At 45.7% G+C, this 20870-nt stretch overlaps 2 protein-coding genes across 4 annotated transcripts in view; one reads left to right on the forward strand and one right to left on the reverse strand.

Moving 5' to 3' along the window:
• The window catches only part of LOC148639157 (insulin receptor-like), a 105724-nt gene extending 90768 nt beyond the window's left edge, over positions 1 to 14956 (forward strand). For both annotated transcript variants that reach the window (XM_088622204.1, XM_088622205.1), the window contains 9 exons: positions 219 to 378; positions 643 to 742; positions 1647 to 1714; positions 2033 to 2262; positions 2832 to 2942; positions 3453 to 3612; positions 4018 to 4147; positions 4574 to 4708; positions 5244 to 14956. In XM_088622204.1, the coding sequence (XP_088478330.1) occupies positions 219 to 378; positions 643 to 742; positions 1647 to 1714; positions 2033 to 2262; positions 2832 to 2942; positions 3453 to 3612; positions 4018 to 4147; positions 4574 to 4708; positions 5244 to 5598 (1449 nt within the window). In that variant the 3' untranslated portion in view covers positions 5599 to 14956. The remainder of the gene's footprint in view (positions 1 to 218; positions 379 to 642; positions 743 to 1646; positions 1715 to 2032; positions 2263 to 2831; positions 2943 to 3452; positions 3613 to 4017; positions 4148 to 4573; positions 4709 to 5243) is intronic.
• A 3476-nt stretch (positions 14957 to 18432) lies between these two features.
• LOC148639158 (uncharacterized) lies at positions 18433 to 20870 on the reverse strand. Of its 2 annotated transcripts, none has more exons than XM_088622194.1 (2): positions 20714 to 20870; positions 18433 to 19668 (listed from the first exon to the last, which is right to left on the reverse strand). In XM_088622194.1, exon 2 carries the CDS (start codon positions 19634 to 19636, stop codon positions 18515 to 18517), a length of 1122 nt encoding a protein of 373 aa, XP_088478320.1. In that variant the 5' UTR covers positions 19637 to 19668; positions 20714 to 20870; the 3' UTR covers positions 18433 to 18514. The 2 variants fall into 2 exon arrangements, with proteins under 2 accessions (XP_088478320.1, XP_088478321.1); XM_088622195.1 differs by lacking the exon at positions 20714 to 20870 and adding an exon at positions 20120 to 20409.

The raw sequence follows: 20870 nt of genomic DNA on the forward strand, positions 1-20870 counted from the left end.
TGATACAATTAAGCTTCTTCTGGAAATTGCTCGTTCATATTTTTTTGACAAAACCTAGAGGTGAAATCATAAGGGACCCTAGACGACTGTATTTATCTTCTTCTATTTCTAATCAGATAATTATGAGTTCCCCATAATATAGCGTTACCACTTGAATCTCTGGTAAAGATAGAGCTTAATCAATGTGGATTAAACACTTCTCCCAATTCCATTTCCAGGAGTTGCATCACTGCGTGTCCAGGAAAAGCTATTCTGTTGATCAAGGCTGTAAGCTGCGAGTTCTGCACCCTGGGAACTACTCTGTCCGGATTCGTGCCACGTCTCTGGCAGGGAATGGGTCATGGACAGAGCCGACGTATTTCTACGTTCAGGACCCCAGTGAGTCTTGTGTTGAACTATTTCTTTGAGAGCAACCAGATATTTATAGTTCGGGGAAAAAAAATATGGAAGCACTGCCTTGAAAAACAGTTCTAAATTAGGAGTATTACCTTGATGATTTTCCCAAAAACTCCCTTCCTGTGTCTTTCACCTCTTCCACGGTAAACTGCAGTTCCCCAGGTTTAAGCTAGCTTCTTTGAGAGGGGCTCTGTCACTTGTGAGTGTTTTGTGGTTTCGTGATTCCTGGCTTACACCTGTTCCCAGGAGATCCATCCAGCGTTATGAAGATTGCCATCGGCTCTGTGATCTGCATCGTCCTCATTCTTGTTGTGGCTGGCGCGGTCTTCATGGTGGTGAGGAAGAAGTGAGTGCTTTCAGACCTCTTCTCATTTGCAGGGCTTGTCTAGAATTGTGGGTAGTAGCCAAAGGAGCTGCATGATGTTGAAGGGCAAGGGGGAGGCTAGATCACCCGGTCCTGTCGCATAAGTGTCCTTCGGTTTTCATATGTCAGTGATGAGCAGGGCTGCCCAAAAATCCCATTTTAAAACCTTTGTAAATGGGGGTCAGGGAAGGATGAATTTGGATCTGTACTAGGAAAGTCTTTGCTTTGTAGCAATTCAGACTCCCAACGTGCAGTTATGTGTACCCCCCCACCATCACTGGGGAGCCCCTTCTCACATCCTTCCCCATCCCAGACTTCAGTCAGATTGGTGTGTCAGGGGAAATGTGATTAACTTTGCAGCCCTGGTGTTGCATTAATAACTGATCCACTGGTGTGTGCAGCACTCTGTTTTGGGGGTTCCAAGCCCATGGATTGCCTCTACGCAGGACCATTTCCTGGTAGATTGTCTTTGGTTTTGAACATCATGCAGACAGATTGCAGTCCCCATGTGCTTCAGAACCTGAAGCCCTTTTGTTCTGGGTGCTGGTGATCTTTTGGATTGATCACAGCTGTCCAAGGTGGCTGTCCTCTCACATCCACAAAACAGAGCTCTGCACACAGCAGTGTATCAGTAATCAATGAAAAAGGAGGGATGCAGAGTTAATTCTATTTCCACTGACATACTAATCTGACTGGAGACTGGGGTGTGTTTGCCTGCTTTTTGGCGGTAGCAAGCCAGACAGTGGGGCGGGCAGAGTTTGGTTGAACTGGAGACACCTTTACATGGAGAAGGCTCGAGCCCTATTCTTTCCTTTTCCCACCTCGTTTGGGACGAGGAGCTGCAGTAGCGGCTGGACCTGACAGAATGTTGCTTTTCCTGTTCCAGACAAACTGAGGGACCCACTGGACCTCTCTACGCTTCCTCCAACCCAGAATATCTGAGTGCCAACGACGGTAAGGCCACCCGTTGTCATGAATTGAGGTTCTTCACTGTTCTTTTCCTGTTTGAAAAAGGCTGTGGTAGAGAATTGATGGCCTATAAATAGAGCTGAATTCTAAACAGGGTTGTTATCATTCAGTGCTTTCAGGTTTTCCATGTAATTTGACGCCATGCCGAGAAAATTGACAAGTGTTGGCACATCTTCATTGTGACAAGCCCAGACACTGGCTCTGAAATGGCCTCCGTTTTTGCATTGCACGATTCGGCTGTGCGACCCCTGGGGGATTGTGGGGCCCGGCTGAAACGGCGTGCGCGTCTCCCGTTGCTTGCAGTGTACGTGCCGGACGAGTGGGAGGTCCCGCGGGAGAAGATCGACGTTCTCCGAGAGCTGGGCCAGGGCTCCTTTGGGATGGTGTACGAGGGCATCGCCAAGGAGATCGTGAAGGGGGAGCCTGAGACCAGGGTGGCGGTGAAGACGGTCAACGAGTCGGCCAGCCTGCGGGAGCGCATCGAGTTCCTCAACGAGGCCTCGGTCATGAAGTCCTTCAGCTGCCACCACGTGGTAAGAGCAGGAAGCAGGCACTTTGCCTTTCTTTCTTCTGGCAGCTGTTTGATAAGCTATTTAATAGGCAACGCTTCTTTTTATCATAAGTTAATATTATATTCTTAAGTAATTGTGTATTAAATTAATGTCAATGCCTTACCATTTTCTTAACATTTAAAATATACCAGAGAAAGTAAGTTAAGGCTTAGCTTTAACCTTACCTGTAGGACACAGTTTATCATAATTCATGAAAATATAAAATCTCTCCAACTTTAATTTATGTGCACAGCCTTCCCAAAAGCATCCTTAATTTTAGTTAATTGAAAGTAATAGTGCTTCCCTTATTATGATGTTAATATATAGTTGCAACTTCTGATACAAACGTATGCCAGACAGAACAAAGGGTTGTCAGAGAAGCGCGGGTGTCTCTGTTGATTTCAGAGCCTGTTGCTGTGGGATTTTGGCACTTTAAAGACAGTTTGTTGGAAGAACCCTTTCCTTCACGCAAGGCTCTAAACAGCGAAGAGGGAGACGGGTGGGTAAGAGGAGAACCTTCAGGGGTGGTAATGGGCTCTCTGCCGCTGTAGGTACGTCTGCTGGGAGTGGTGTCCAAGGGGCAGCCAACGCTGGTGGTGATGGAGTTGATGACCCACGGAGATCTGAAGAGCTACCTGCGCTCCCTGCGGCCTGATGCTGAGGTATGACCGACACCTGCTTTACAGCAGGGGTTCTGTGTAGTGTGTGGCTCTACAGAAAAGACTGGCGTCACTTGAGAAAAACAACACGAGATTGCAAGACAGGGTGCAGGTGAGAGCAGGCTGTTCTGGCCATCCTGCTCATTTTGTTGCCAGTAGCTCATTAATCCAATTATCTCATTGATGCATTCATCCTTCCCAGTGCTGGCTTCCTCTGACTGTCGCTCCTGACTCTCTTACTGTTCAGAGCTTGTGTCAAGCAATCCAATGCAGCTGTGCATTCTTTTATTTTCTCAGTTTTCTCATTCAGGTCCTTGTTTGAAATGTCAGTCCTGAAGCATTATTCCTGGTTAACTTGGATTTAGTGTAGATCTGCGAAAGCAAGGTCTTCAGCTGTGCAGGCCGCAGTCCTGCTGCGGCCTTGTGTCCTGGCTTGGTTGAAATTATCGGCGCGTCTGTCCTTCAGAGCAAAAAAACAATTTTGATTTTGGATCTCTATTCTTGTCTGTGCAGAATAACCCTGGCCGCCCTCCGCCCACTCTGAAGGAGATGATTCAGATGGCAGCAGAAATTGCGGATGGCATGGCATACCTGAATGCCAAGAAGTTCGTGCACAGGGACCTAGCAGCAAGAAACTGCATGGTGGCAGAGGACTTCACTGTGAAAATTGGAGGTACTGTCGAATGGCCTCGTCTGCAAACACTCTGAATGCCCTCTGATGATGAGGGGACTGCCTCGGTGATGTCTGCCTACTGGGAACAGTAGACTCCTGGAAAAACACAGATACATTGCAACTGAGACAGCACTCTTAATATGTTGCACATTGAACCTGTTGTAAGGGTTATGCAAGATAAATTGGACTGGATCCATCATTTGAGCTGGATCCCTTCTTTGTCTTGAAATAAAAAAAGACAAGCCGCATGGATATAGCAGATCCCGTACACAACGATTGCATTCTTTCTGGTAACTCCTTTCTGGCTCCCACTGATACTGCCTGTCCAAACCTTACTCTCTTACTGCTAAGTATGACGAGCAACCCAATGCAGCTCTGCATTCTTTTGTTTTCTGAATGTTTCAGACTTCGGCATGACGCGGGACATCTATGAAACGGATTATTACCGTAAAGGTGGGAAGGGCTTGCTCCCAGTCAGGTGGATGGCTCCTGAGTCCCTGAAGGACGGGGTCTTCACAGCTCATTCGGACTGCTGGTGAGTCTTCCCTCCCTTCCAGAGCGTGGAGGTGGGGGCGCGGATGTCGGTGTCTCTCCATCATTCTCACAGGTCACCCCCTGCCTTGTTAAAATGCACAGCCTGGGCTGCCACCAGGCATCGGGTTTAGAGGGCTTGGCCGGACCTGCATCCACAGCTCCGTTCAGGCAGGTGACTTTGCAGAAGGCTGGCATATGCACCACTGGAAGAAGAGAAAATCTGATAGACCCCACCCATAAATTGAGGATTCCTTTGTAATAGCACTCGGCTTTTCCTACATGCCTATTTCAGTTTTACTCCACATGGTAATTCTTTGTCAGAGTCGGCGAATGTCCATCTGTTTTAAGAGGGGATTTGCATGCGTGCCGGAGCTATTAGCAAAGCTAGGAGCACTACTCCTCACCACCTGTGTGTTGCCTGTTCCAGGTCGTTTGGTGTGGTGCTGTGGGAGATCAGCACCCTGGCTGAGCAGCCCTACCAGGGGCTGTCGAACGAGCAGGTCCTCAAATTCGTCATGGATGGAGGGTATCTGGACCGACCAGACAACTGCGCAGAAAGACTGTGAGTGCATTTCATTATTGATTCTGTTTCTTTCTCATCAATGTTTTATTGGGAGATTCAAAAGGAGAAATGATTGGTAAGGAGAAAATTAACGGCCTATTAGCGCTCAACGGAGCGATCAGAAAACTGCTTTACTTTTTTAATTTAAACTTCTTTTCTGATAGGATGGTCAGTCTCTGGGGGAAATACGGTCTTTACGTGTTTACCCTTTAGCTTGGTTGCTCTATGCTGCGCATGAGCCTTTGTTAAAATAAGCATGTCCATTCTGCAGCAGTATACCACAGCTGAAGGATGTTAGAAGATATTCCTTCTGCAAATCTCTGTGTGGTCTGTCTCCTTGCTCTCTTCCACAAAATTTCAACTTCTGCTTTCCTGCATTCCTTCATCATCAAACTGCTGTGGCTTTACTCTCAAATCAGAGCTTGCCGTTTCATCGATTTGAACAAAATGCAGCCTGTTTGAAAAAAGCCGAAAGAGACCTGGGAGATGCATGCTCACTTTCCTCTGCCCTTTCTCGCACGGCTCCGCCCTGCAGACACAACCTGATGCAGATGTGCTGGCAGTACAACCCCAAGATGCGGCCCACGTTCCACGAGATCATCGAGATGCTGAAGGACGACCTTCACCCCAGTTTCCAGGAGGTGTCCTTCTTCTACAGCGAGGAGAACAAGCCTCCCGAGACCGAGGAGTTCGACATGGACTTCGAGAACATGGAGAGCATCCCCTTGGATCCCTCCTCTTACTCCCAGAGAGAGGAGAGCCTCGGCAGGGACAATGGGCCGTCGATGGGTCTGAGGGGCAACTACGAGGAGCACGTGCCCTACACACACATGAACGGTGGCAAGAAAAATGGCCGTATCTTATCCTTACCCAGATCCAGCCCTTCCTAACATTTCCTCTTCAAGTTTTACTCATTTATAATTATTTTATCATTATTGTTTTACAGAGGCCCTACAACAGATCTCAGGACTTTTTTCATTTTTTTTTCTCTCCCTCTCTTAGCTACTACAGCACGATGACACCATACGTTTTACCTTTTAATCATCCGCGTCACCTTCTCGACTTCTTTCTTCATGCGTTTTTTTTTTTTCCCCCCACAATTGCCAAGTTTCCAGACTGGTCAGTGGAATTAACTTTGAGCAGAGTAAGCTCAACCAACCAGTTAGCGAAAGGCTGCTTGAGCATAACCTCCTCGGCCTGCTTGTCCTTTCGCTTACAGCTCGAGGTTTGCATTTTTCAGAGGAAGTGGCCTTGATATCTGTGCCCTACAAACAGAAGTGTCTATAAATACTTGTGTTCATTTCCTTTAAAACAATGACAAAACAATTTGGAACTGTGGGATGGCATAAACTGTCTCTTAGAACAAATATCATCTACTTTTTGAGGAACTTTTTTGTTGGCCTGTTTGTCCTGTTATATTTTTATGCAGAATTCCAAACTTCACTCAGAGCCCTTGAATCGTTGATGTTTTTTCAGTTTTTTTTTCTTTTCCATTTCATTTGTTTTTCTCGCGTTACGGCTGAAGGATATTTAAAAGTTTTTTTTTTTTAAAGAATGGACAAAAGAGTTCCTCGGATTGACCAATAGCTGCTGCTTTGATATATATTTTTTGTGGGTATAGAAGATCATATATATATTGTTTTTTTGTACATAGTTGATATTTTGGTGTTTTTATCACAGAGGCTTTGCTGATCTTAGAGGTGTTTTTACATTTCTCTCTCTCTTTGTATTGTTCCCAATTCAGAAGTCACACTAATTATTCTTTGAACCTTGGACGCCTGCAGATTACCGTCTGTTTCCAAGCCTGTGCACAGGGTCAGCATGTGTTGGGTTCTTGGGCTGCTCCTTAGCTTCCAGAGCACATGTTTTTGTTTAAGACCAAATAAAATCTTCACTTTCAGCTAAAACCCGAACCCCCTTCACAGAGAGTTCACCGGCGAGCTCGTTTTCCTGCACAGAATCACACTGCTGTTCTGGAATTCCCTCTGTTAGTCTGCATGGACTATTTACTTCAAAGTCTTGAAAACGAACAAATTGGGCTGTTTTGCTTTTTAACTAGTGATGAACCTGCACTGGTGCTGGCTAGCGTTGCATTAAGAGCAGTTAGACGTGCTTATCCCATTAAGTAGCTACAGGGCAAGTTGTTTTTCATGTTTTACACAGCAGTGCATGAGATTGAGATTTTATTTGGTCTTAACGTTGAGATATCCAGTTAGGCAGCCCATGGCCTTTTTTACTTGCAAGCTCCAGTTGACTGGCTAAGCTCTCGTCGGACAGTTTGGTGAGGAAGTACGGGGTTGTGTTCCTGTGAAAAGCTCAGCTCCTGTAGCACTTCACTAATAATTTGACCGAGGCGCCGTCAGTACCTCGTTATCGTTGACCGCTGTTTTTACAGATGTTGGAGAAAGTGCTACACCCACTTAGAGAGCCCTATCGCCCTCTTAGAGCTCAGTTCAAACTGTTCTGTAGCATCCCAGGCTCTCGGTGATCAGGTTTAAGCTGTATCGCTCACATTGAGGTAGGCAATGATGGTGCCTTTTTGTGTCTCCTCATTTCTTTGGATCACCCCTGACAAGGACAAGACACATTTCCACCCTGAAATGTTGATGATTGTCACCCACTGGGGGAGGAGGGGTCTTTTTCCTGGCCAATCCCTCAAAAAGCTGCTCATTGCTTGGTCTGTGCACGCAGCTCACAGGGGGTGGGGTGGGGTGTTAGGTGTTTAAGAAGCTCCTGCTGACCTGGAGGCTTACAGAGGGTTGTGAGACCTTATGTTGGGGCAGATGGGCTGACATGAGACCGCTGTGTTGCGGGGAGCTCTGTCAGTGCCTGCTGTATCACCTGACCCCCCCCCCCACAGGATCAGGGCAGGTGGGAGGGTGCAGCACTTTTTCTGAGGTCTGACATTCCAGGACTTTGCGTTTGTCTGTGTTCCACTTGCTCTCTCCTTCTCACTGCTGCTACACTACACTGGTCAGACAGGAGGGCAGGAAAAAATGTAGAATTGCCCACCCCCCCCTTCCCACTTTCTCACCTGCTGCAAATGTGATTGAGTTTGAACCGTCTGTTCATTTTCCTCCTCTTTCTGCCAGTTTGTGTCTGTCTGCCTGGTTAATTCCCTGTCAGGTCTGTCCCCGCCGGTTCCGAAATGCCAGATTATTTTTTTGTAGCTCTCGTCAGATGGCGCCACTGGTTTGCTCCTGCTTCTCGCTCTCTCGGGGAGCCGCTGAAAGAAATATCGAAACACAGTTACACTACATACCTCAGGTTCAAAATGTTTGTCGCTCTCTTGCTAAACTGCACTTTCTTTCTCTTCCCGTTTCTCTCTCGGCCCACATTTCACGACGCCCGCGTACTGTCGGCCTCCGATTAAGGCTTTGGTGCTCACAGAAACAAAGGAATGACATTTGAAATGTCATTCGAACAACACAACAGTGACAGGGTGCATGCCAGGCTATGTACAGTCTCCCTCTTGCAGAAGAGAAAAGGACCCACCTGTCGCATCTTTGCTGTTTTCCTTTAGAAGCCTGTGTTTTTCTGTGGAAATCTGTAGGAAACCTGTAGAAATTAATCTGGAGCAAGGAACAAAAGCTGAGCCATAGGCACATTCAGGCATGTTCCTATAGACCTTTACAGACAGAAAGACATTCCTTTGAATTTTTACCAAATGCAGATGATTTGTCTGGGAACTGTGACTTGATCGACACGTAAGCATGTAAAAAGCATACTGTAAGTCCGTAATGTGGCTACAAATACTGTATCTGGTGATCCAATCTTTGCAAACAAAATTGCCATTTAGGATTTCCACTGAAAACCGCAGGTGTTCCAACAAGGCAACAGAGTACATTTTTATTTAATCATAAGCTTTACTTTTCTGGAGGGCAGTATCTGTCCATCACTAAGTTTCACCATGAAGAAGGGACAGGCTTAGAGGGAAATGCACAGGAGCTAAGGGGAATTGAATGTAATTTTCGTTAATCAGCAATTTGAGCCATCTTTTTTTTGTTTTGTTTTGTTTGCAGCGATGTTGGCATTGCGCAGCAGACTTGATTGACACAGTGTATTTTTCTTGGGAAGTGTGTAAATACAGCAGCCTCTGAATTGTGCCTTTCTCATGTTAAGGGGCTCTTCAACTATTGAGGGATGTACCGACTGCAAGCTTTTCTTTCTTTTTTGTGTTTAAAAGAGACATTTATGTAAACGTATCTTATTTATATATATATATTAATTGAGTGGGTTTATGCCTCCTACTAGATTTGGGTTAATCTGTCTTTGAGGTAAACATCCTTCCTGCAAAGAGCTTTGAAAAATGTATTGTGATACCTTTCATCTGTAATAGAGGACTTTTCTCGATATCCAGGAGGGAGTTGTAATGTCAACTGCTCACAAGTGGAATTTCACCAGCTGGGGATGGGTACATGGGGGGGTGTGATAGTAAAGAAATTCCTCTTTTGCACCATGCAAAGCACAGATTGGAAATACTGTACCTGAGTTGTGTTTGTGTCCTATCGTAAGGTTGATACTGCAACATTGGCTTGAAGAATTTGCAGATATGGCTTACAAATTTTAGCTACCTGTCCACAGAGGGATATCGAGAGAAACCTTTAATGTAACAAGCCATTTGCCAGGCTAATTTATTGAACCATACCTCAAGTGCAATGTGGTTGGGAGCTCTTTCACAAAAGAATTCACCGATTTGCTCAAATTGGAGGCTTACTACGTCGATGTCTCCAATACAGTGTTTGAGAAAGCTGAGCCTAGTTTCTCATCAGAGAACCTCAAGTGTTCTTGCAGCTGTCCGAACAATAAGAGGTGGAAGTGATGTGAGAAAAGTAGCCTTTTTCTTTTGAGGCACTGTTCCCTGACAAGCAAGCCTGACTTCAGTGTGTGAGAGCTATGGTTTAATAAATTTCTGAACTGGCTACTTTTTTTTTAAAGAAACAAATTGTCATTTTTTTGGAAGCAAAACATCATGTCTACTGCACTTTGTGGACAGAGCAAGTTTCAGGGCCACAGGTACAGAGGTAATACACAATTCATTTTTTTTGTTCTATGGCTTTGTAAATAATGTGTAATGATAATTTTATCGTGTATGGTGCCTAGTTTTAGTTCAAAAGATTAAGAAGAAAAAAGCTTTTCACTCTAAAGAAACACCCTTGCAGCTCTTCTTACACTACAACACAAAAAATTTAAAAAGAAAGTTCTCACGATTTTGTAATTCAGAGGATTGTCTTATATTTGGAAAGACAGAAATTAATATTTTATTTATTTTAATACGATAGAAATCACTGTACAAACCCAGTTTGCATTATATTAAAATATAAAAAAAACTAGAAAAAAGTTTTAAAAAGGTATAAAGCATGTGCATTTTTTTATAAAGTAAGGAGGAGCGATGGAGAGAGGGGGAGGTCGTGCGATGAATTTTTAGTTTCTGTCTCAGCACAGTCTACCTCAGCGTGTTGTAAGGAAGTTGTGAAAATACAGTAGAAGCGCAAAGCGTCTCTTGTGGCGTCTCACAGTATTCCGATCGAGGTCTTCTGTAAACACAGAGAGGTCCAGCTGTGGGGCTCTGTTGCTGCCCTGGACGAACAGCACTGCGAAGAGGCCATCAGAGAGCAGCTCCTCGCTCTGAAGCTCTCTCCAGATGTAGGTTTTTTTTCTGGGGGGGGGTGGATGGTGATACTATCTATACCTACTGGTTTGGGAGTTTTAAGCGAGGAGCTGATGAAAGCTTGGTCCCATCAGAAGATTGCTAGGGGAAATGCTTGAAATAGTCAGGCCTCGGACAGGTTTCTTTTAAGCACACTGGAACTCTTCGCAGTCCTTTCAAAAGAAGAGGGAGAGGGTAGGGGCTTAAGTCGTAAAAATGATCATGTTTACCCCTTAAGCTGGTAACTTTAGCAAAATGAGTCCTATATCGATTTAACTTTTTTTTGCAATGTGAGCTGTTATTGCTGTAATGGTGCAAACATTCTCCTGTCCACTAAGGTCCTGTTCTCTGGATCATAAAAGGTTTCATCTGTCCTTGGAAAGCACTATGAAAAATCAAGTAGTTTCACTTTCCTGTTGCGTTTGCTGTTACTTCTGCTTTTGTTTTGTCCTAACACGTACTAATTATCTGTGATGAACGTTGCCAAACTTTTTAAAACAAACATTGCTAATTTCTGATGCTATTTTCTGCTTGGCTCATGCTTAAGAAGAGTATTCTTTTGGAATGCTCTGTGGGGCGGTTATGATGGCTTTTAAGCACAGGAAATGCAAAAGAACAGAGCCAAGGGGCAGCATTTTAAGATGCTTGGTAACTTGTTGAAATTTGCCAAGGGGCAGTATTAGAAAGCCTGGAATTACATGTATTTATACAGTAATTAAATAAAACGTTAATTTGATGTGTGCATAGTCTGGCTAAGGTGTTGTCTTGTTGGTATGATTTTTTTTAAGCGCACTATACGGTTTTGTTCTTTTAAACCCTCTTTCCCTATCCCCAACCAAAAAAAAACACGTGCATAGAGGTTGCATAATAACCCGCTCGTCTTGTGTAGCAAAGATGTGAAGGCACAGTACACAGGAGTCCCCAGACACACCATCAGGGTTTGTAAGTTTCATTACAGGGCTGCTACAGCGCGGTTGTCCATCTGTACAGAGTGCCCGAAAAACAAAAAGGTCCATCCCGACTCCTGCGCTTGTCTCGATATCCCCTTCCCCATTGCCGGACGATCATCTCCGGTTCTGCCGCGGAAAGGCCATGGGCGTTGTGCTGTCTCGCTGCGCTGGCCCAGATGGTCCTTGGCAGTCCTGGTGCCGGGGCCGTCTCTGTGAGCTGAGGAGTCATGAGGCTGCGCCTCTGGGTTTAAACTTCCCCAGTTTAAGCGGCGTGCCGCTTCCAGCTCGGAGAGCGGGCCTGGGCCGCGCTAGTTTGCAGCGCCGGGGGGGGGGGTTCGAAACGGTCTCGCTGTTCCCCCCCCGCGGGCCGCGTGTAACACTACGACGTGGTCTCCACGTGCTCTCCGGAGGTCCTTCCGAAACGACGGGCTGCAGGCCACACGGTGTGCGGACGTGGGAGCACGCTGCCTTCGGGGTATTGCCAGGACTCCCCCCCCCCCCAGCCCCTTAGAGATCAATCGGAGTGATCCGAATTAAAGCAGCTCCCCGGCTGCTCCCATCTGCCCCATCATCAATACGCTCCGTTCACGTCACGAACAGCTCACCTGCCCCGAACGCTGGAGAAGGGCACGAGTGGCCATACCCCTCTTGTCAAGAGTTTTGTTAGAACTGGAAGCCATACATCACGGAAATGAATAAGTCCATTTATTTTTGCCACACGGAAGGGTGGGTGGGGGGGGGGGGCAGATCACGTCACTGAACCAGGGTGCGTCGTGCCACGCTGACCAACGCAGAGTGAGCCAAACGCCACTCTGTTTTTTCTCGCTTGCGAAAAGTTGCTGGGACCTGTTTTTTTTTTTTTAAGCGAAAGGGAGTTTCTAGTCTCCAGGAATTCACTTTTAAGCATTTCAAGTAACTTAACTGTCAGAAAAAAAGAAAAGACTTATCATGCTCCGGTCAATCTCGTAGAGTGTCGCACGATGCACCCCCACCTGTATGACTCATGTTTCAGTGGACAAAAATCAGGCATCTAAAGTTGCATTGGCAAAATGGAGGAAAAAATTGACTCTCTCAAGAGGAGCCCTTTGATGCGCGATACAAGAAAGGCAACGCTCTTGTTTGGTTTTTGTCTGTTTTCTAGTTGACTTTTAATTTATGCCTTTTAACTGTGAAGATACCAAGAGCTACCAGGCACTTAACACTGAGGTGGTTGGATTTCTCTGTCAGAATCTGCATGGCCTCCCTTAATTGCTGAAGACTGGAGCAAAGTTATTTCTGAGACCGTTGTGCCCGGACAGTCTCATGGGCCATAAAAAAAAAAACAGCTACAGGATTGCAGGTTAAACTGCTGCAGAGCACTTCAAGGAGGCTCTGCAGAGGGAGCTCTGTCTGGCTGAGTCTTGGGCCGATGCCTGTTCCTGCCCTTCTCTCATTCTTAATAACCAGCGTACTTTTTGCTACCTACTGGTAGGTCTTAGTAATTAAAAAAATGTTGCAAAATTACAGATGTGGAGCACTAGGCAAAAATAATTTGAAACTGTGACTGTGACCAGTTTCTGAGTTGGAATATCCAACGCTCAGGATTCCCAGGATTGGGTGCAACTCATCCCTCCTTTTGGAATTGACGTGTTTGCGGAAGTGCTGGAGTATTAAGATGTGATTTAAAAAAAAGATTTCTTTATATGTACTTAAAAAAGGCCAATTGTAGGGTAGTCTTGTTTTTTTTTCTGCTTGGCTCCTTGTTACTGTATATGGATATGTGAATGATTTTCAAGGTGAAAAAGGAGCAGAATCTGTCTCTACTTGGCTTAACCTGGCTTGTTTTGTGTTTCCAATCCAGGATATTTCTGAATTATTTGTCTTTTAACTGGCACTTAGCTGATATGTTTCATCCTCACTTAAGTTTTATGCACAATCTTACCCCCTGCCATCATCTCCAGCAGCACAAGTCTTAATCTACACTGTTCAGTAATGACTGGAAGCCGTCTTGATTTTGGGCAGCATTTCGATGACAAAATGTCCACATGGTGTAAATATAGAATCCACAAAGAGCACTTTGATCCCAAGTTTTATACGACTGCCTGCCAAATAAAGACAACTTGACAAAGCAAGCTAGAATTGTAGCACAGGTGGAGATCAAGGGATTCTTTTATTGTTCAGAAATGAGTATTACTTTTACAGATGTTAATTTCTATTTTTTTTAGCCAAAATAGGGAAACCGAATTAAAGTACGTTTCTGACTGTAAAACATGTTTCTGACTTTGTACATGATGAAATTTAACAATGTTAACGATGTTATAGAAGTTTTTCGAAATAAGCCAAGTAGATGTCCCTTGCTTGTGTTTCCCCACTGTTCCTTCAACTCCCTTGTGGAAAAAAAGGCAACAGCAGAATTTGGTTGAACAGTTACCTGTGCAAGGAGTATGGTACCTTCTTCCTCGCGTTTGTAAGCACTTATCCCACGTTGAAAGATCACAGATTCTGAATTTGTTTTCCAGAAAGCAAATACCCAACCGCTCTTGTTGTCAAATCGTCCAGGATTCAAGTTCTTATGCGAATTTACAGCAAAAACAAAATGGTTACAATACTCCTCAATCCCAAGACTTGATTCCTGAAAAGGTTTACAACGTTTTTACATGTGAAACTGGAACAAGACCACCTTTTTTTTTTAAAAGTCAAAAAATACATTACGTACCAGTGAGACCTTAACCAGAAGTATCAAAACTTTGAGGTTTCTCCCCAACTGAACTTGGAGGTTTTGATATTAATGGTGGCCCTTGAGTTACTCTATAAACACATACTTAAATGAAATTATGCAAACACACTGGTGTATATGCAGTATATACACTTGAAATGCTTGTTGTAAATATACTTCTTATGGGTTCAATGTAAATTATGAAAAAATGTTTCCAGTGTGTTAAGCACAATGTCTTATTGGTTTGTGAATTTAACAGCTGTGCATATTGGGTATTCCGCTAAAATATACTGCTATTTCAACTGAATGGTCTGTTTCAACAGAAACATATTTCTTGTGAAATGCTACAGTCTGAACGAGGGCAGAGTACTGTCATTGCAGTAAGGGTGTGTGACAGATCATGCTTAATCTAGCCATGGCTGTGTCCTTATTAAACCTGTAATGAGTACTGCCTGAGCCTGACAGTGTGATCCGGCAGCAGGCCAGTGTCTGTAGTGCTGTAGCGATCAGGGCGCTTGGTCACCTGGTATTCTCAGTGGTCTGCTCCAGTTTACACGTGTATAGCAATGGGCTTCAAGCCCTGTGTGGTTGCGTTATTGGTTAAGGTTTGCAATAGTTTCACTTTTTATCTGTCTTTTATCATTTTGCTGCTTATTTTCTTCTCTGTGCACAAAGCTGGTCCCAGAGTATGTGCGTAGTCTCGCAGGATACTTCTTGTTTAACTTATATATATATGTATATGTATGTGCGTGCATATATACATATATATACAGGATCAAAAACCGCCATGATTAATTATCGCTTGACAAATTTTTTTCTACGTTTTCGAGCAGAACCAAGCAGTGACATGTACAGAACATGTTGGAATGAAATGAAAATAAATCTTGCTGTGTGTAAATTATTCAATAATTAACTGTTTATATTAAAATTATGAATAAAATTATCGGAGAGTACTTGGCTTGTGATGATCCTTTCCGTGTAGTGTGTTCTCTCCGCGGGCTGTGGACACAACACAGCCCTTCTGCTGCGTCTTCTGGTGCCCAGAATCTCATCGCCTACTGGTGGAAGAAGTGGGATCCCCTTCTATATGTCCAAGGCTTCGTGATCCTTTGGAGTGAGAAGGAATTATGCACTATGCACTACTGCCTAGGTTTTTAGGCCTTTTTACTCTTCGTAATTCTGTAGCTGTCTTATTAACCATTAAACTTGTCCTATAGGAATCCAGGTCCTGAAGGATTTTCGTCTGCTGGTTTTCTTTCCGTCTGGGCACGTAATCACCTTGATCTGCTTACTTTAGACTTTTTTGTATATGAAGTTTCAAGTTTTAAAAATAACCTAAAGCACGTCATTGTAATAGTTTCACCACACAATACTTTCGTAGTGTAGTGTGTACTCCGTTCCATTTCAGTTTGAGATGACATCACTTTATTGGCCATATACAATTTCTTGTATTAGAAATTTGTCTTTTTGCATACCCCAGCCTGCTCTCCATGAGACACACAGACAGGAAGAGAAGCTGGGGGTCAGAGCGCAGGGTCAGCCATTTATGCGGCACCCCTGGAGCAGCTGGGGTTAAGGGCCTTGCTCAGGGGCCCAACAGAGTAGGATTCCTCTGCCGGCCGCGGGATACGAACCGGCAACCTTCCATCCTGAGCCACAGAGCACCGCCCATTAAGAAAAAGACTTGAAAGACTAAAAAGGTTCAGTTCCTACGCTGACAGGCTGAAGGATTTGAACCTTTTTAGTCCTGAACAGAGAAGATGATGAATAAACGTATTCAAAATCCTCAAAGGAGTTGACAAAGGAAATCCAGCAGATTTCTTCAGAATGAACAATGAAACATAAACCAGAGGACATGTTTGAAAAGGATCCTTGGCATCAATTAACTCCTCTTGTTCATCATCTTTGTTCTTAAGAATGCTTCCTTCTTTTTGACTTGGAAAGCTCAATCTGTTTGTAATGGGCACAGATGGGAATAATATTCCATCAATCAATCATCTTTTTTCCTTCTAGTTAAGTCCACTTGCTTACATTTCTGCTAACACCTGACCTGGCACAAAGTTGCCAATCACAAACCTAAAATAATTTAAAAAAAATAAAATATAATTAATAATATAGAAATTCTAAAAAAATACATACGTTCTGTCGCTATCCCTTCGCTCTGTTGCGTGCAGTTAAACCTTTAAATCGAGGATTTTTTTCAGCAAGCCTGGTCTGCACGACGCCGCTGTGCCAGCGGGCTGAAACTGTGCGTTTCTGACGGAGCTCTCGTCAGCAGCCAGGACGAGAGACCTGTGCGGGATGCTGTACTTACCACAGGGGGGCGCTGCTGACAAACGCTGTTCTGCGTTCATTGTCGCATTTCTGAGAAGAGGTTAAGGTGACGCTTCGTAAAAGAACAGCGGCCGTGTGGTATTGACTGTGGTTGTGTCTTCTCGACTGCAGGGCTGCAAACTACTCTGTAGGGCGTCCCACTGCGCCGTGTTCCGCATATAAACATATATGTATGCACTTTCTTTGTTTTTTCATTTTCTTCTTGTAAAGGGAACACTGCTTTTGCTTCTGTTGATCTTTAAATGATCTTCTTTCTGATCTTTAAAAGCTCAAATAAGTTAAATGGCCTAAAAAAAGCAAATTATTTGATCCGGGCCTACAGGAAGACTGAAAGCAGTGTGACTTGGGTGTTCTAGTGCAGAATGGATTCACCTTGATGCCCCGGTGCCTAGTCTATGCCCCTGAAGTGCCTTTGTTCGCGCCCCTGACGGAAAACCAGCGGTTTTGGGGCAAAGCAGGTGGCTGACCGTCCGTTCTGAGAAGGGATGGGTCTTGTATGCATCTACGAATCCCAGACAAGTCGCGTTTCAACGGTTCGTCTCATTAGAGTTACATCACTGGTTTACTGTGTCAACCAAAGCTTCCTCTGCGGAGACGGTCTGAACTGTTTCCATGTTGACGTGTAGTGGTGTTGAAACACGCTGGAGAGAGGCCTGGTCCGCCTGACCCAGCCACTGGCTAGTTGCTTATATTGGCAGGAGCATGGTGGGTTGTTTCAGCACTGGGTGAATCCCAGCAGCATGGCCAATTAATCAATTAAGGTGCAATTAGGAAGATAAATGACTAGTTTGGAGGAAAAAGCCCATGCTGCATTTACAAAATATTTAATTTTACCTTTGCTAGGACAAACAATAGGGAAAGGTGATAAAGAAGATTTGAGGCTCCATCATCTGGCTTTTGTCTGAAATCTCTTCTGTGCATCCTATTGATGGCATTATTGATGGGGAAAACATCATGCCCTGTACTTCATTCATGTGTGACGGATGCCGTAACCTTGTGGCCCTCAGTCTCACCTCTCCTGCTTCCAGGGCCCTCCGAGAGGTTGGTAAAACATTTCACACAGTCTGGGGCTCAGTGAAACCATGGAAACCAGGCAAGCCCTGCCTCTTCCTCCACCACTTCCTTGAAGCTGGGCTGCGGAAACATCACAGAAGGCCTGTGTCAGACTTCTGGGTTCACTTGCCTGGTATAAATACCCCAAGACAGATCGGCAGAAGGAAATGGTGATGCCCTGTCACGTCAACCCGTCATTTTAGGTTGGTCTCAGGCCTAGCAGCAGCAAACAGATGGAAACCAGCTATTTCCTCTTTTCTGAAATCCCCCTGTTACTACTGTAAGCACTATGTGCTCATCTGACACTAATAATTCCATTTCGAGATGCCGAATGTTTCAAACTCTTCAGACAGACTGTGTCGCATCTCAATTCGTGTAGCCACGCTCCCTGCTACTGATAATTCTGATCCATGGTGTAACCCTGTGTGAAGTGAGACCTTAGCGTTTTTTAATTCACCTTAACATTAGAAAAGGGTAAAAATCAGAGGCCATTTAGCCTGCTTGGTACTGAGTAGCTTAATGACTCAAGGACCTCATCCAGCCTGTTCTTGAAAGAAGTCAGGGTATCAGCTTCAAGAGCGTGCCTGGTTGACTTGTTCCACACTCCCACCACCCTTGCGGCAAAGAAGTGCCTCCCATTCTCTGATTTAAACGCACTTCCGTGTAGGTTCCCCTTGTTCACTGGTTTGTGGAACCCCCCCCCCCCCCCCATTCCCCTTTTACAAAAAAAGGCGCTTTTAGTGTACATCTGTGTTTTTTATTTCCAGTCAATTTTAATTGCGTCTTTAAAATCCGTTTCAGAGGTATGGTCTTCAAGTCTTTATTTTCTCAAACAAAAGTCAGCGGACAGGAGTACGGAAGGAAATGATGTCGCTTGTATAGTCACAAACGTTTCATCACACCCTGCTTCACATGCCTTTTCTCTTGCAGGCTAGAGTACTCCCAGCCTCTCCCTGCTCTGGTGTGCTTTGACGGGACAGCAATGACCGATCAGCCCCATGAGCCTCCTAACCGCGAGCGACAGAAATAACGCACGCAATCATAGAAGTCATCATTTATTAGTGTCAGACAGCCATTTTGATATAGGATTCTTTTCAGTACCCACAATAGCGGGTGGACAGCAGTTAAAATGCCAACATCTGTGATCTTCTTACTGCAAGAGGATCTGAGGAGACGTGTTCTTGGACACGGTGTCCCAGGACCGTGCAGGGACCTGAGCTCTGGACTCTGTGAAGCCGGTGGGGGGGAGATTCTGAATGCTGCTCTTGCAGTGTAGGAGGTGGTTGATCTTTCGCTGGAGGGAGAGTCTCCTTTTGCGGCCCACGATCCTCCGCTGTGTTTTCCTCCCCGTCCCCCCAGTCGATGATCTCGTCCCAGCCGTCCCAGCACGCCCAGTACTTGTCGTCGGCCCAGGACGCGCCGCCCAAGATGGCGGCCGCCACCTTCTTCCTGCGGAAGGGCAGCACCCCATCGTCCGCCGGCAGGGTGCTGTAACAGAGCGGCTCCCGGCCGGGCCCGCCCTCGAACGGCGCCGCGGAGGTCGCCCCCGGGCGCCAGACCCTGAGCTCCTCCCTGTCCGGTCCCCCCCCCGGCCGGCGTCTCGAGTTTCTGCCGCCCCCGCCGTGGGCCGGCTTGTTCTCCGAGCGTCCCGGGAAGCCGCCGGAGTGCCCCCGGCCCTGCCCCGCGGAGGACAGGACGGCCCGGGCCGGCAGCTCTGCGCTGGCGGCGGAGTACGGTCTCCATTCCTCATGTCGCGGCCTCGGGCCTCTGGAAGGAAAGGCCCTGGCGCCGGCCTCCCCCCTGAGCCCCTCTGCCTCCCTGCCTGCCTGCGCTCGGAAGGCCTCTCTGCTGCTGGCGCGTGGCTCTGCACGCGGTTTCTCATTCGCCGCCCCTCCGCGGCCCCTCTCCTGCTTGGTTATGGGGGCCACCCTCCTCAGTATGACAACTTTGCCCCCCTCCCCGCCTCTGACCCCCGCAGGGCCTGTGTCGGGCCCCCCTCCTCGGTCTCGCGGGTCCCCGGTCTCCTGCCCTCCAGCTGTCCCGCTCCCACAGTCCGGCTCCCCGCCGCCTCTCCGCGGGAGCACCCTGGCAGAGGGCAGAGCTCCCGTCTCGGCTGGTCTCCTCTTCTTCCTCTTGCTCGCGTAGGCCTTGAGGAAGAGCTCGTAGCTGGCGCTGTCCAGCCCCAGCCTGTCGGCGCTGCGTGCTCCTCCCTGGGGCCCGGCTGGCCGAGACTCCGGGCCGGCCATCTTGGTGAGATCCGTCCAGCAGTGCTCCCGGGCTGTGGAGCAGGAACCCGCGGGCCGGAGAGGAAGAGAAGAAATGGGAGGTGTGTTTTTTGATTGTTGGCGTTTTGACTCTATTTTGTCATTTGCAGCTTGGTTTAAACCAGAGATCTGATTCCCATGCCAGCCACAAATGACTTAAACCCTGTGCTTGATGGCTGATTTCCATTCCTCCGCAGAGCAATGTGTGATTAGGAAAAAGTTTTTTCCATAACAGGAGCCTGACACAGCAAAGACACATCAGCATAAGTGCTTTGGTAATTGTCCAAAACTATATTGCTGTTTCTAAATACTTATTCCACAGCTACTACTACTAATACATTTTTGAAAAATATTGAAACAAGGAATCAGCCATGGACAAATGTCTTGTATCTGAATATTAATTAAAAAAAGAAATAGAAAATTAAAAAATAGAACTTGCTTTTAAATCAAAATCTGAAAGAGCACCTATGGGCTTAAGAAGACACCTTGGCAGCAGAAAAACAGCTGATAAACCACAGGTGCGTCAGTGCAGCACGTTCAGGACCAGTGGGACAGACGTTGCTGTGGCATCTTGGAGAGATAATTGGAGAGTCTGTTAGCTCTGTTTGCCAGTAAACTAACAGAGCTACATTTTCTGTCACTCCTTCCTGGGATTCTGTCCTCAGAATTCTATGATATCATGTAGCCATGGTGACGGTATGTTTGGATTTGGCTGCAGGGATGCTGATTTTGATTATTCAAAATACAACATTTTTCATCTCATTGACTTGTCATCAAGTACTTTTTATAATGCAACAGTGATTTTTACAAAGATAAAAATAAAGTTAAGGAACAGCATACACATTTTGAAAAGGTTTCTCCAGGGAAAAAAGTTGTGAGCTGGAGAGACATTGTAGTACTCCGTTTGTAGCATGTAAACTTAAAAATCAACTAAATAAAGCTCTTCAAGAACAAACTGAGAATCTTTTCTGTTTATATGAGCCTGTCAAAACATAATTGTAAACGATACCATGTACCAGTAAAAACAGTTTGTCTTTTAACCTGAAAAGGAATACTTACCTGGAGACTGATTCACTTTGGACAGCTGAGGTAGCTGTTGGTATCTATCCTTGGCCTGAGGGAGCACAGTTGTTTCCTGTCTATAACGTCTCCATGGTTACCAGATGATGATGTCCCTATTTGATGAAGTCATAATTCATTTTCTGACAGTTTTTTT

The sequence above is a fragment of the Lepisosteus platostomus genome, chromosome 27 (assembly GCF_059453375.1).
Source record: "Lepisosteus platostomus isolate fLepPlt1 chromosome 27, fLepPlt1.hap1, whole genome shotgun sequence".
NCBI classification, from domain to species: domain Eukaryota; kingdom Metazoa; phylum Chordata; class Actinopteri; order Semionotiformes; family Lepisosteidae; genus Lepisosteus; species Lepisosteus platostomus.